We start from the raw sequence: 13593 nt of genomic DNA, 5'->3' as shown, positions 1-13593 counted from the left end.
CGTTCGTCCCCTCATTGTTTCATTGTACTCTTCTTCCTTTTTTTCACGTTCCACTTCTTCCTCTCATTCTTTAATTGTGATAGAATTATGGTCTCAGAGTGTGGTGGACTTTTATTAGCTGGTGTGCTTAGTGAGAGATTGCAAGTGGTGTGGAAGCAATTGATCAGCCGTGCCAAGATCAGTGTGTGGTGGTGGTGTGGTGGTGCTTGAAGGATTCATCGTGAAGGTGCGTAATAAACCCTAAAAAAATAAACGTATAATCTTTAGACGGATGTGAGCATCCCTCAACGAATATCAACATCCGTTTAAGGGAAAACGAATGTCGATATTCGTTTTGCCTTAAACGGATGTTGACATCCGTTGACGGATGCTCACATCCGTTTAAAGTTACATGTTTATTTTCTAGTTTATTTTTTTATATTAATTTTGGAGATATTTTAATAATGTAATTTATATGTTTTGATGTATTATTTTTTAATATATTTTTTTATGTATTTTAATAATGTATTTTTGAAGATCTTTATTTTTATTAGTTTATATTTATATTTTTTGTATTTTGCAGTTATATATAATTAGTTTTTTGTTTTAATGTTTTTGTATAATATATATTTTTTATATATGGTTTTTGTATTCTTTAACAATTTTATAATTATATAAAAAATTATTTATTGGTTTAATTATATGAAATATATAATTTTATTATATTAATATTTTTGTAATTAAAACAAACGGATGTGGTGGAGTTCGGTGGTGGGGATTTGAAAAGAGAGAGAAGGAGAGTTGGGAGGTGGGGCTGAGTGAAAGATAAAAATGGGTAGAAAGATAGAGTTTGAGTTTAAAGTAAATAAATAGGGTTAAAAGTAAAAAAAAAAAGATTATTTTTGTAATTAAATTTTTTTTTCAGAAGATTGAGGAGGTGGAGGGAGAAATGGTGGTGGTGGTGGTGGTGGAGGGAGCAATACCCTATTCTTTAAGGTTCAAGTCTGAAGTGTGGTGATCCAATTGTATGAGTAGAAAGAAGCCCATCAATTACATCAAGAGTGTTTCATCCTACACCTTCAACATATCATTCTATACCTCTAAAAAATTTATTTTTAACCTTCTCACATCTCAATCTGTACCTCCAACCTTTTCAAAAAATTTATTTTTTAACTTTAATAAAAATATTTTTATTTTCTTTTCTTTCTTATTAAAGGCATCTTATTAATATCTTTTTTATTTTTTTATTTTTCTTACTAAAATCACTCCCCACCATCTTAATAATAATTTAATTTAATTTAAAATTTAAATATCATTTAATATAATTTTATATTTTAATAATTATCAAAATATGATTTATATTACAATAATAATTATATCAAAAACTAAAAATAAAATAATTAAAATAAAAATAACAATAAAAATAAAAAATAAAAAAGTGAAATAATAATAATATAAAATTTGATTTGATATGTTAAAATATATTAAAATATTAAAATAAATTAAATAATTATTTAATTTTAAATAGAAACATAAATTTTAAATATGCTAACGGTTTTGTTTTTTATTTAAAATTTAATAAATATTTAATTTAATTAAAAATAATAATTTTATTTATTATATTTTATAATTTAATAATTATTAAAATATGATTTATATTTCTGTAATAATTTTATTAAAAAGTAAAAATAAAAATAACTAAAATAAAAATAAAAATAATAAAATTGAAAATAGTGTTTAAAATGACATTAAAAATATTTAAATATATTATATTACATTAAAATATTAAATTAATTAAATAATTATTAAAATTTAAATATAAAAAAATTAAAATTTGTTAATCGGATAAGAAAATCCGATAATATATTACTCGGATATGGATATCCGATTAAAAGTTTTCTTAAAATTTTATTTTTTATTTAATTTTAATAATTATTTAATTTAATTTAATATTTTAATATAATTTAATATATTTAAATATATTAAATGTGATTTTAAATATTATTTTTATTTTCATTATCATTATTTGAATTATTTTTATTTTTATTTTTTTAATAAAACTATTATAAAAATATAAATTATATTTTAATAATTATTAAAATATAAAAGTATAATAAATCATATTATAATTTTCATTTAAATGAAATATTTATTTAATTTGAAATAAAAAAACAAAACCGTTAGCATATTAAATTTTTTTTTCTATTTAAAATTTAATAATTGTTTAATTTATTTTAATATTTTAATATATTTTAACATATCAAATCAAATTTTATAATATTATTATTATTTCATTTTTTATTTTTATTATTATTTTTATTTTAATTATTTTATTTTTATTTTTTTATATAACTATTATTATAATATAAATCATATTTTGATAATTATTAAAATATAAAATTATATTAAATAATATTTAAATTTTAAATTATTATTATTAATGTGGTGTAGAGTGGCTTTGGTAAAAAAAAAGAAGAAAATAAAAAAATATTTATTAAGGTGCCTTTAATAAAAAAGAAAAGAAAACTAAAATATTTTTTGTTAAAATTAAAAAGTAAATCTTTTGAAAAGGTTGAAAGTGCAGATTAAATTAAAATTTTTGGAAATGCTGATGATATATTGGAGGTGTAGGATGAAACACTCTTACATCACATCTAAAGCCCAAAAGTTGAGATGCAACGAGGCCTATCCAATGATAAACAGATAGAAAGAGAATTGCTTCCTACACATCCCGTTATCATAATGTGTACTACAAATAAAATAACACTTTATTCATTCAACTAACATGTGAAGATGTTCAAAAGAAGAAATGTGACCTAGATTGTGTTAAATTCATGAAAGTAATAGCTACCATGATTAGCAGAAGAGTTAGCATTTCGTGTTTATAATACACCACTTCAGTTCCAAATAAATATATGTGAGTATAATATATATAAATTCATAAATGTATAAAGCTATATACTTATAGAATTTTATATTTAGTTGTTTCTCTAAATAAACTGTTTGCGGTTATAATAATTTTAAATATACATTTTTAAAGATTATTAAGTTAACTAATAATTTGAAATGCATATAAATAATTTTAGTATCATTTATTTATTTATTATATGTTAGGCTTTCAATCTAAACATTCTTCACACTTTTCATTTTTATTTCACATATATAATGACAGTAAATTTAAATAATTTGACTGTTCACAGCTAACTAAAATATAAATATCATACTAATCATATAACTTATATGATTTTTTATGTATCAAGTAAGTTAGTTCATTTTATTTATAACCACTTATAAAACTGTATGATTTAAAAAGTAGTTAAAAAAATATTATGTACACTACTGAAAAAATCAAGGTAAATAGCATATGTTATGATATTATAACTCTTTTTTTTTTATTTCTATGAAAAATATAAAATTGAAATTTGAAAAGTATTTTTTGCATCTTTTATTATTTTACTTAGATAATTTGTATAAATGTTTTCTTTTTATACCTATTGTCTGAATGTCTGAATATTGTTTCTGTTAACACTATAGTTGTCACTCCCACCCCTCACAAAGAGACTGTAGAGAGGCTCGTCGTCAAGGCCGCCACGAGGTTTGTTGATACTGCGAGAGTCGCAGTTGACAGAGAAGCCGCCGAGAGAGGCGCCGCCGTCGTGAGGTCTGTCCGCTTATTCTCTCTCACTGGTGGGAGGGATTGCATCGCGAGGCTGCGAGAGAAGCACAGCCGCGAGCTCAACCTGCGACACAGCCTGCGAAGATCGCGAGGAGTTTTAAGTGAAGCGAGATAGGGGTGAAAGAAAAATATCTGGATTGCGATTTTGACTACCATGGCGGTAAGTTACACTATACAATTTGTTGGTTTCTTTTCTTACTTGTTTTTTTTCTTCATCTGGGGATTTCTTTTGTGGTGAATGTTATAGATTGATAGAATTTTTAAAGATGAAGCCAGTGAAGAAAAAGGAGAGCGGGCCAGAATGGTGAGTATGTTATGATCTTATGTTTTTGCCTTGTTTTCTTGAGAATATTATAATGTTTATGATCTGTATCTGCAAATGTTACCATGCATTATTATTTTTATGAGTCTAGGAACATTTGGTTAACTCTAATTATGTATTTTTAATGATTTGGTTTTTGTGCAGGCTTCTTTTGTTGGAGCCATGGCTATTGCTGACTTGGTGAAGACAACATTAGGGCCAAAGGGAATGGTAAAATCTCTTATTGGCTCATTTTGATAAGTGGTGGTGATAAATGCTTTATTTTCTACTCCTAGCCAATTCATATGTCTTGGATGTGATTACTGCAGGATAAAATTTTGCAGTCTACAGGTAGAGGACGTGAAGTTACTGTCACTAATGATGGGGCTACAATCTTGAAGTCCCTCCATATTGATAACCCAGCTGCTAAAGTCCTTGTCGGTATCCTTATCAATTTTTATTGTTTTGGTGAAAGTAGCTTAGAAAATTTTGGATTTTGGAGAGAGCTAATGTGAAATTCTTATTCATGTTACCTAAGGGTTTGATAGTTACATGATGAATAGTTTTTAATCACGGAAAACGTATAATATAATGAATCAAGGTGAGAAGTCCTTGATTTTGAATTTCTAAAGCACATGAGAAACACCTAGTTTCATGGAAGTCCCTAATCAACGAAAAGCGAATTGATGTAGGTCTGGAGCCAAAACCAAGAAACAGATTATGATTTGGATAGATTAAAGGCCACCGTTAATTTAAGGAACCTGCAATTTTAAAAGACACATACTAAGATACATTTATCTCCTTTCTGAATCTGCAAAAGAGATGCAAAAGTACTATGTTGCAGTTCACAATTATATGGCACCCACCAATGTGAGGCAGCATAAGTGAACAGAAGCAGAAAAGGGTCTCCAAATTTCTCAAAATAGTAACTCAAAATTTCCTTTTACACTATAATCATGTAAGCGATGGCCAATTTTTTAATAATTTTAACTAGTGGTAATGTTATATGCCACATATATATCTTTGAGGTGGCAAGCAATTTGTTAGTTGCATAACACCCATCCAGATAAGGTTGAGTATTGACTCATTGGTAGTTTTGCTGCCTTGTGAGTTATAGTTCACAGTTTCAAATCTTGGAAGCAATCTCTCTAGTTTTGAATGCGAGGGTGGGATATAAGGTTGTGTGCATACCCAACCCAGATCCCACTTGTGTGTTTGGTCCTTATGGTACCCATCCAGTTATTATTGAGAGCATTGGTGTGGATAATGTTTAAAACTTAAGATAACCATCCTTAATATAAGTTAGACATATCAAAAGTACAAGATGATGAAGTTGGGGATGGAACCACCTCTGTTGTTGTTTTAGCTGGTGAGCTTTTAAGGGAGGCAGAAAAGCTGGTTGCAGCCAAGATTCATCCAATGACAATAATATCAGGTTCAGTTCTTTTCTTTTCTATAATGACTCAACTGCTCTTATCCTGAAAATGTTGTTATGTTGTCATATTAATGAATTTTCTACTGGCAATTTCAGTGATTCACTCTTTGCATACAAGACAATATATTCAATAAGTAATTGTATTAGATAAGAAAGCAACTTATCCCTTATTGTGCATCATCTGTTTTTATATAGTATTTCGGATAGCACCTCTTTTTTTATGTCTAACATCATTAGTGTTCCTTTGAAGCTTGATATTAAGCTGGGAATGCAAAACCTATTGGTAAAAAATTTTGGTGCTTGTTTTCTAATTAAAGTAAGAATTAATTTGTTGATGCTTGTTATTGAGAGGTGTGGTAATATAAGTAGTCAATGAAATTTCCATTGTCAATCTTTTATTTCCCTTATTTTGAATGCTGCCCTATATGTACTTATTTTTCCACATGGTTTCTAGGTTTTCGAATGGCAGCTGAGTGTGCTCGAAATGCTTTGTTAGAGAAGGTTGTGGACAACAAAGCTGATTATGGTATTGTTTCTCCCGCTTTTTAGTAGGATTTGTTTTCTGGGTTTTATAATTGTCTCTTGTTGCCTTTTAGACATTGTTGTTATTATCCCCGAGCCAGGTATTTAGGCATTCTTGTATCTTGTTGTCTGATATATTGATATAATTTACTGGAATGTGAAGAGAAATTCAGGTCAGACTTACTGAACATTGCAATGACAACTTTGAGCTCCAAGATTCTTTCACAGGACAAGGAGCATTTTGCAAAATTAGCTGTGGATGCTGTAATGAGGCTAAAGGTAAATCGTGCCTATCCTACTGAATACCAGTTTTCAATTTTTAATGGATATAGAAAATAGAGTCCGTTAGCCAAATTATCCCTTAGACAATTTCTGAACAGCAGATGAACTTCACTATTGATACCCCATATTTGAACTTAATCAATTTATTTTTCCACATACTTGACTGAACTTTCTTGAATGCGTTAGTAGGAAGTTGGATAGTAGGAAGTTGGATTACGTAAGTACTTTTATATGAATATCTGCCGTATCATAATCATTTCTTACAGTATGAATGTGGCTAATCAAATGTATTCCAATCCATAAATACAAAGGTACATGTGGTACAATTTCATAATAGTGAATTTGGAATACTCTATAGGAACGCACAAATTATTTGTTTAACTCTTTACTTTTTTATTTGCTGGGTTATGGCAGCTTGTCATGTTGAGTAGTGATTTTTCCCTTTTCTAGATGGCCTTAAAATAGGAAGTTTCCTTCAGTTGTTTTGTTAATTTTGTAATATGGGCTATTCAATAACATTACCGTGCGAACAATTGTTTATTATTGTTCAATATTTATTTTATTAGTTTGAGTTATTTTTTAAGTATGTCTTTTCATTCTTTCATCTTCTTATATCCATCCTTTCAATGGTGTTTTTCAAATGCAGGGAAGCACTAATTTAGAATCTATCCAGATTATAAAGAAACCCGGAGGCTCACTGAAGGAGTCATTCTTAGATGAAGGGTAATATTGCTGAAAAGTTGGACTATTTTGCAGTTTGCAAATAGGAATTCTTCAACTTGTTGCTGAATCCTTATTATCTTTATTATATTGAGTTGCACAAGTTGTTTCCAAGAAACTTGTGTAGAGTCGTGCTCATAAAAAAAGATGATTATGAACTTCTGCAATTTCCTGTATAATGATGGATTTTGCAATAGTAATCTTTATTTTTTTTTCTTCTAATAATTGCTTAATTGAATTCATATTTTTTGCCAGATTCATTCTTGACAAGAAAATTGGTATTGGACAACCCAAACGGATTGAGAATGCAAAAATACTGGTGGCCAACACTGCCATGGATACAGACAAAGTGAAGATATACGGTGCACGTGTTCGTGTTGATTCTATGGCTAGAGTTGCTCAGATTGAAACAGCTGAGAAAGAGAAAATGAAAGAAAAGGTGCAGAAGATAATTGGTCATGGTATCAACTGTTTTGTTAACAGGCAGTTGATTTACAATTTTCCAGAGGAGCTATTTGCTGATGCGGGGATATTGGCTATTGAGCATGCTGATTTTGATGGTATTGAGCGTCTGGCTCTGGTAACTGGTGGTGAAATTGCATCAACCTTTGACAATCCCGAGTCTGTTAAGCTTGGGCATTGTGACCTTATTGAGGAGATTATGATTGGCGAGGATAAACTGATTCATTTCTCTGGTGTTGCTATGGGGAAGGCCTGTACAATAGTTCTGAGAGGTGCTAGGTACATTTTATTCTTTTGTTATTGCAAAATTTCTTTCCAGTGTTCTTTTACATAGTTAGGCAATTTAATCTTGATAACATGCTACATCAAATTTTGTCAGCTGAAGTTTTTACATTTTGGCATTAGGATTTGTTTGTAATGTTCTGCTTCTATCAACCTTGACCAGAATCATGAACTATTTGTGACGGATTACAATCTTATGCTATTTGCGTGATGACTTACTGAATTTTCACACCTAGAATTGTACAACACAGTGGTTTAACTACCAAGCGCTGGATTTCTGAATGCTACTTGCTTTATTTGCGTGTCTTAATGTCTTCCTGTCATCATACTGGATTTATGCCTTTATGAAGTGCTGTTCAAATATTATATTTCAGTCAGTGCATTGTGAGCTGGACATGCTTAGGAGTGTTTTCTTTGTATGAATTGACCCTTTTTTAAAACAAACTAGAACAAATGTTGTTTGTATGTGCAACTTTAAGTCTGATGCATCTGCTTTTTTGGCAGCCACCATGTTCTTGATGAGGCTGAGAGGTCATTGCATGATGCCCTGTGCGTGCTATCACAGACTGTAAATGACAGCAGAGTGTTGCTTGGAGGTGGGTGGCCCGAGATGGTGATGGCAAAGGAAGTGGATGCATTGGCTAAGAAAACTCCTGGAAAGAGGTCTCTTGCTATTGAGGCATTCTCCCGTGCACTCTTGGCTATCCCAACAATCATTGCTGATAATGCTGGTTTGGACAGTGCTGAGTTGATTTCTCAGCTCCGTGCAGAGCATCAGAAGGAGGGCTGTACTGCAGGAATTGATGTTATTTCTGGTTCTGTAAGTATTGGAACCAAGAGTTTGGTGAATTTGTTGAGTGATTACCATGATGTATGATATTGCCTTGTTTATGTTTTCTCTTGGGTTGGTTGTATGATGTGCACTTGCCAGAAGAGTTATTTCATTTTGTGATGTAATGTTTTATTGTCATCTTTATTTATTTGGGTAGCTGATCATATATATGTATGTGTTCATAGAGGGTATGTGCCTAATGCAGGGTGAGTTAGGACCTGTCATTAATGTAGTGTCTGCATTTCTGTTCTACTTTTACCTATGTTTTTGATTTTGTGGAAGGTTGGAGACATGGCTGAACGGGGTATATGTGAAGCATTCAAAGTCAAACAAGCTGTATTGCTATCTTCAACAGAGGCAGCCGAGATGATCCTCAGAGTTGATGAAATCATCACGTGTGCTCCAAGGAGAAGAGAAGATAGAATGTAAAATATGGTGAAGGTACCTTGGCATTTTCTGGCGTACCATTAGCGAGTGCTGTGATTTTGATATGGTGGTTGTGATTGGAAAAACTGATTGTAATGCTAAAACTTTGTTAGGTAATTTTTTGACGTGTTTTGCAATGCAGTCGCGTGCTAGTGAATTGGGGTTGGGTGGCAGGGTCAGGTTGGTGGATAAATTTTACGTAGAACCCATTTATTCCTGCCCTGCACTTGGAGTTAATTATGTTTATTTGAATTAAAGAACACTATCTTTCATTCTTCAACGAAGATATCTTTTAATATTTATCCTTTAACTTACGTCTTCAGAGATACACTACTGCTTACAAGAAGTTTATAGACAATATCCATTCTGTTCTGCTTAACACGTATCCAATAAAATTGAAACTGGTTTTAATTTGCTTATGCGGGTTAATTACTACTATTAAAAAGAGACATGGATGGCTTTTATGTTAGTTATAGTGATTTCATCGAATGGGCGATGCTACAGAAACCAGAGTAAACCTTTCATGAAAGGTTGGGTGAGTTTTCTGGTGGACATTCCAAACAAAAGATTAAGTCCAAAAGATTGATAGATTATAGGCCATTCTAAATTGATTTGGTATCCAAAATTCTAGAACATTTTAATGTTCATATCAAATATGTATCATCTGACATTAGCAGGAGCACCACTTAATAGGACAATGGTACTCTTCTTAAGATGGGATTTGTTAAAGTATATGAAGAATGATTTGCTCCTGACACACCTAGTATAGACATGGAGACTGGCGAACCAGTGAAATTAGTGACGATTAAGAGACTGCTCAAGAACAAGGTTACATGATGATACCATGTGTTCCTCCTGTGGATAGAGGCATTCCATTATCTCCATTTGAGCAGATGATGTTGGAAAGAATTGATGACATTGTTGAAAAAAAAATGCCATCATTTCTAATATGTTGAAAGTTCACATGCATTGGACCTAGGTGAGTTTCAGGATTAGTTTGATGAGGTGCGAGTTGCCTATGGTCATGGAACTGATGAGCAAGATGAGGGCTAAGTTGTTTGTGTTAATGTCTGATTGAGTGTCTTCTTATCTTTTGTTGGTTGAATTTGATTCTTGTTTTTTTAGAAGTATGTTATCTTTGATTCATGTTAATCATATGATTTTCTTCTTAAGGCTATGTTATCAATAGAATATCCTTTTTCCACTATAATTTACTGCACTTCCTTTACTTTGTTGCAATTTGATAATGTCAAAAGGGGAAAAAATGGTGTTTTGGATGTGTTTGTTTTTCAAGACATTGCATGACATTACAACTTTTCTAAGATTACATTAAAATGGGTTATCATTGAAGTGTTTATTATCATTAATAAAGGATTTTGTTGTGTTCAAGGATAAAATTTGATATTTCCAACCTCTTTAAAGATAAAGACTTGATGATTCTTGTCTTATGTCTTGTTAGATGGTTATTCATAAGCCTAGGTTGTGTTTTAATTAGTATGTGATGTTTCATCTTATTATTTCAGGAACTGAATATGATTTTTATGTTTTTCTAAAAGCTAAAATACTTTAACATGTTAGAAACGTTCATAGTTTCGCTAAAAACTTAATCTTAAACAAATTGATAAAAACAAAATTTACGTCAATTAAAATCCTATAACTTTTCTTTGGAAAATCATTTCAATTTATTTTAGCCAATTGAAATGAGGATTAATTGATTAAAGTACATAAAAAAATCACTGTGATTTCAATTAATTGAATTACAAATCAATTTATTGAAATATTTTTCAGAACTCAATTTACTTTGTTTCAATCGATTAAAATTGAATTTCAACCCGTTGTTTGTACCAATTTGACAACTAAATTGTGTATCTTGTTTTTAAATAGAAAACTTGACTTAGTTTTATAGAACACATCTTACAAACTTCTCAAAGAGTTTTTTTTTTTTTTTTGAAGATTTTCTTGAAGTTTTCATTTGTGAAGAATTTGTCAAAAAGTTCAAGTTTAGAGTGTTGGATCTCATTTTTGTTATGAATCACCTAACTTAATCCTAGAAGATTTATTTTGCACTTCATTGTCTTGGTGATTTTGTTCTAGTTTTATTTTTTTTGTGTTTGTAAGTGGCTTCATGATTAAAATTGTAAAGTTTTGCAAGAAGAAGGGATTCACAAATGTAGTTGGATCTTTTAGGATTCAAGACCAAGTGTAAAGTGTTGTACTTCTTATTTGGTTTATCTTGAATATAAAAAAAAATACATATTAAAATTCTGATTAAGAAATTTTCATTGAGTGAATTAATTTAAAGAAAATTTGAAAGTTGGATTTTGTTTTCCAGAAATTATTACAAATTTTAAAAGTCCAATTCACTTCTTATTCAATTCAATCCATTTAAAGATATTAAGGTGAGTCAATTAAGTTTATACAGGTTGAGTTATCACGAGTTAAACTAAAAAACTCAATCTACCTTATTTTTTAATAAGTAATAAATTTTATAACTCATCTCAACTTACTATGAATGGGTTGGTTATGTAGGTTAATTACTTAAAAATGTTTTATTTTTCCAATTAATTTTACACCTTTATTATAATACAATCAAAGTAAATTGACCTCATTTATCTATCTATAAAAGACAATAAAAATATTCACATATTTCATCAAATATTATAATCAATATAACAATTAAAAATTAAAAAACCAAAATAATTACACAAACAAATAACTTCATATTCAAACATTATTGACTAATAGGAAAAACATTGTCAAAAACTATTATAGTCTTTTAAAAAATGAAATTATCAATCAATATAATTACATAATTAAAAATAATAAAAAGGTTATAAAAAATAATAAAATGTTGTATTTGCTAAATTATGAATTAATTATTATCCAACTCATTTAATTTGCGAATGAAATGAGTTAGATTTAGTTTAAGATATATTTAAAAAATATATTTTTTTCTAACTTAGTGAGATTGACTCATGAAATTGAACCACCTTTCGCATACCTTCCTTGTTAATTTTAAATGTATTTCACGTATTTATTTATAACAGTTTTGTTGTATAAATAAAGCCTTTTGTAATACCTTTTACAAAAGCTAACATTTGAGTTATACTTTGAATGAAAGTATACTATGACAGTTACAAATGAGATAGTAATATTTAAGTTTATTGAATTCTCTTGTAAATATAAATCGAAGTTCATTACTACTTCATTTAAATCACATTAATTTCTATATGTCATTCTTTCTTATTATTTCTATTATTATTTTCCTTTTACCATTTATTCTATGACTTTATCTATCATTTTTTTTTTGTAATAAACACTCTTTAGTGAATTTATTTAAGTTAGTTTTTTAATCAAATATTTACTATTTATTAATTTTAATCTATAAACATATATTAATATTACCCCTTAGAAGTTATGTGAAATATATTATCTCTTATTTTAAATTTTCTACATTTTCAAAATATATAATATATTTTTTAAATAATAAATAGTAAAAGGGGAACATTGCCGTAATCCCAACATTTCTTTGTCTGCCTTTCTTTTTTGCCTTGTTTTCATTTTGATTATGTCTAGGGAAAAAAAGATTAAAAAAAATTCATATTTATCTCATGTAAATTAATTAATATAATATTAATTTAAGTTTAATTATTGGACATGCTAATTTCTATTATTAGTCTAGCTACTAGCTATTATCTAGTTTAATTATTTTGTAAATGATTTTCACATAACCTGATCTATTTTTTCTTTCTGTTATTTTTTCACATAACCTGATCTATTATCTAGTTACAAAAATATGATATGAATTAATAAAGTAGCTAATTAATATTTAGTTATTATATAATTTATATACTTTTGGTTAGTATAAATGGATGTGATTTGACACTTTTAATAAGTGATTTTGGGTTTAAACCCGCGCTTTTAGATTTGAATAAAATGTTGGTGATTTGTTTTTGAAAAAAATTGCTACATATAGAATTCCTTTTATGTGCTGACTTAAGCTTGTAAATAGATAAAGGGTTCAGTTGGCCACAAACAAATAATCAATGAAATAAAATAAACGGTTCCATAAACAGAACAAATAATTAAAAAATAAAAAAATACATTATGGTTTTACTTTCAAACCTTTTTATTAAGCTTTATTGACTTTTATCAAGGGATATTATTTCAAAAAGAAATTGGATGAGAACATACAGAAAAATCTTCAGATGAAGAGATACCTTGTTTTAATTTTATTTTCATTTATTGTAATTATTTTATTATAAATATTTATTTATTTTTTATTATTTTTGTAGTACGATACATCGCATCTACCATAATCACGTGCAACACATCCCTACCATCTTTACAAATTCTCATAAATATTATTTTGATCTATATGGATATTTAGAACAAAATGTCCTATCATTCTATTATCAAATCCCAAGCTCTTACAAATATTTTTTAAATTTAAATATGTTTTTAGTCCCTAAATTATTAAGCAATTTTATTTTTAGTCCATCTTTCAAATTAAGGTACTTTTTGGTCTTTATTCTTTAAGAAAACATAATTTTTCGTCCTAAAAAACGAATGACGTTAAGTAGAGGCTGAGCGGCTAACGTTTGGCTACGTCTTCAGACAGATTTCTTTGCTAACTTTTGGCACGTGTGATTGGATGTTTGATGACATGTCTTTAG

At 28.8% G+C, this 13593-nt stretch overlaps 1 protein-coding gene across 1 annotated transcript; it reads left to right on the top strand.

The window, feature by feature from the left end:
- The first annotated feature begins 3490 nt into the window (after positions 1-3490).
- On the top strand, positions 3491-9227 carry LOC108334299 (T-complex protein 1 subunit beta). The gene is made up of 12 exons (XM_017570060.2): positions 3491-3815; positions 3903-3959; positions 4122-4187; positions 4286-4397; positions 5263-5391; positions 5846-5917; positions 6077-6192; positions 6842-6918; positions 7171-7656; positions 8164-8479; positions 8774-8932; positions 9060-9227. Exons 1-11 carry the CDS (start codon positions 3810-3812, stop codon positions 8918-8920), a joined length of 1584 nt encoding a protein of 527 aa, XP_017425549.1. The 5' UTR covers positions 3491-3809; the 3' UTR covers positions 8921-8932; positions 9060-9227.
- Positions 9228-13593: the final 4366 nt, after the last annotated feature.

This window comes from Vigna angularis, chromosome 11, assembly GCF_016808095.1.
Source record: "Vigna angularis cultivar LongXiaoDou No.4 chromosome 11, ASM1680809v1, whole genome shotgun sequence".
Classification (NCBI taxonomy): Eukaryota; Viridiplantae; Streptophyta; class Magnoliopsida; order Fabales; family Fabaceae; genus Vigna; species Vigna angularis.
The sequence above is the reverse complement of the archived record's forward strand: the minus strand, read 5'-3'. Positions and strand labels throughout refer to the sequence as shown.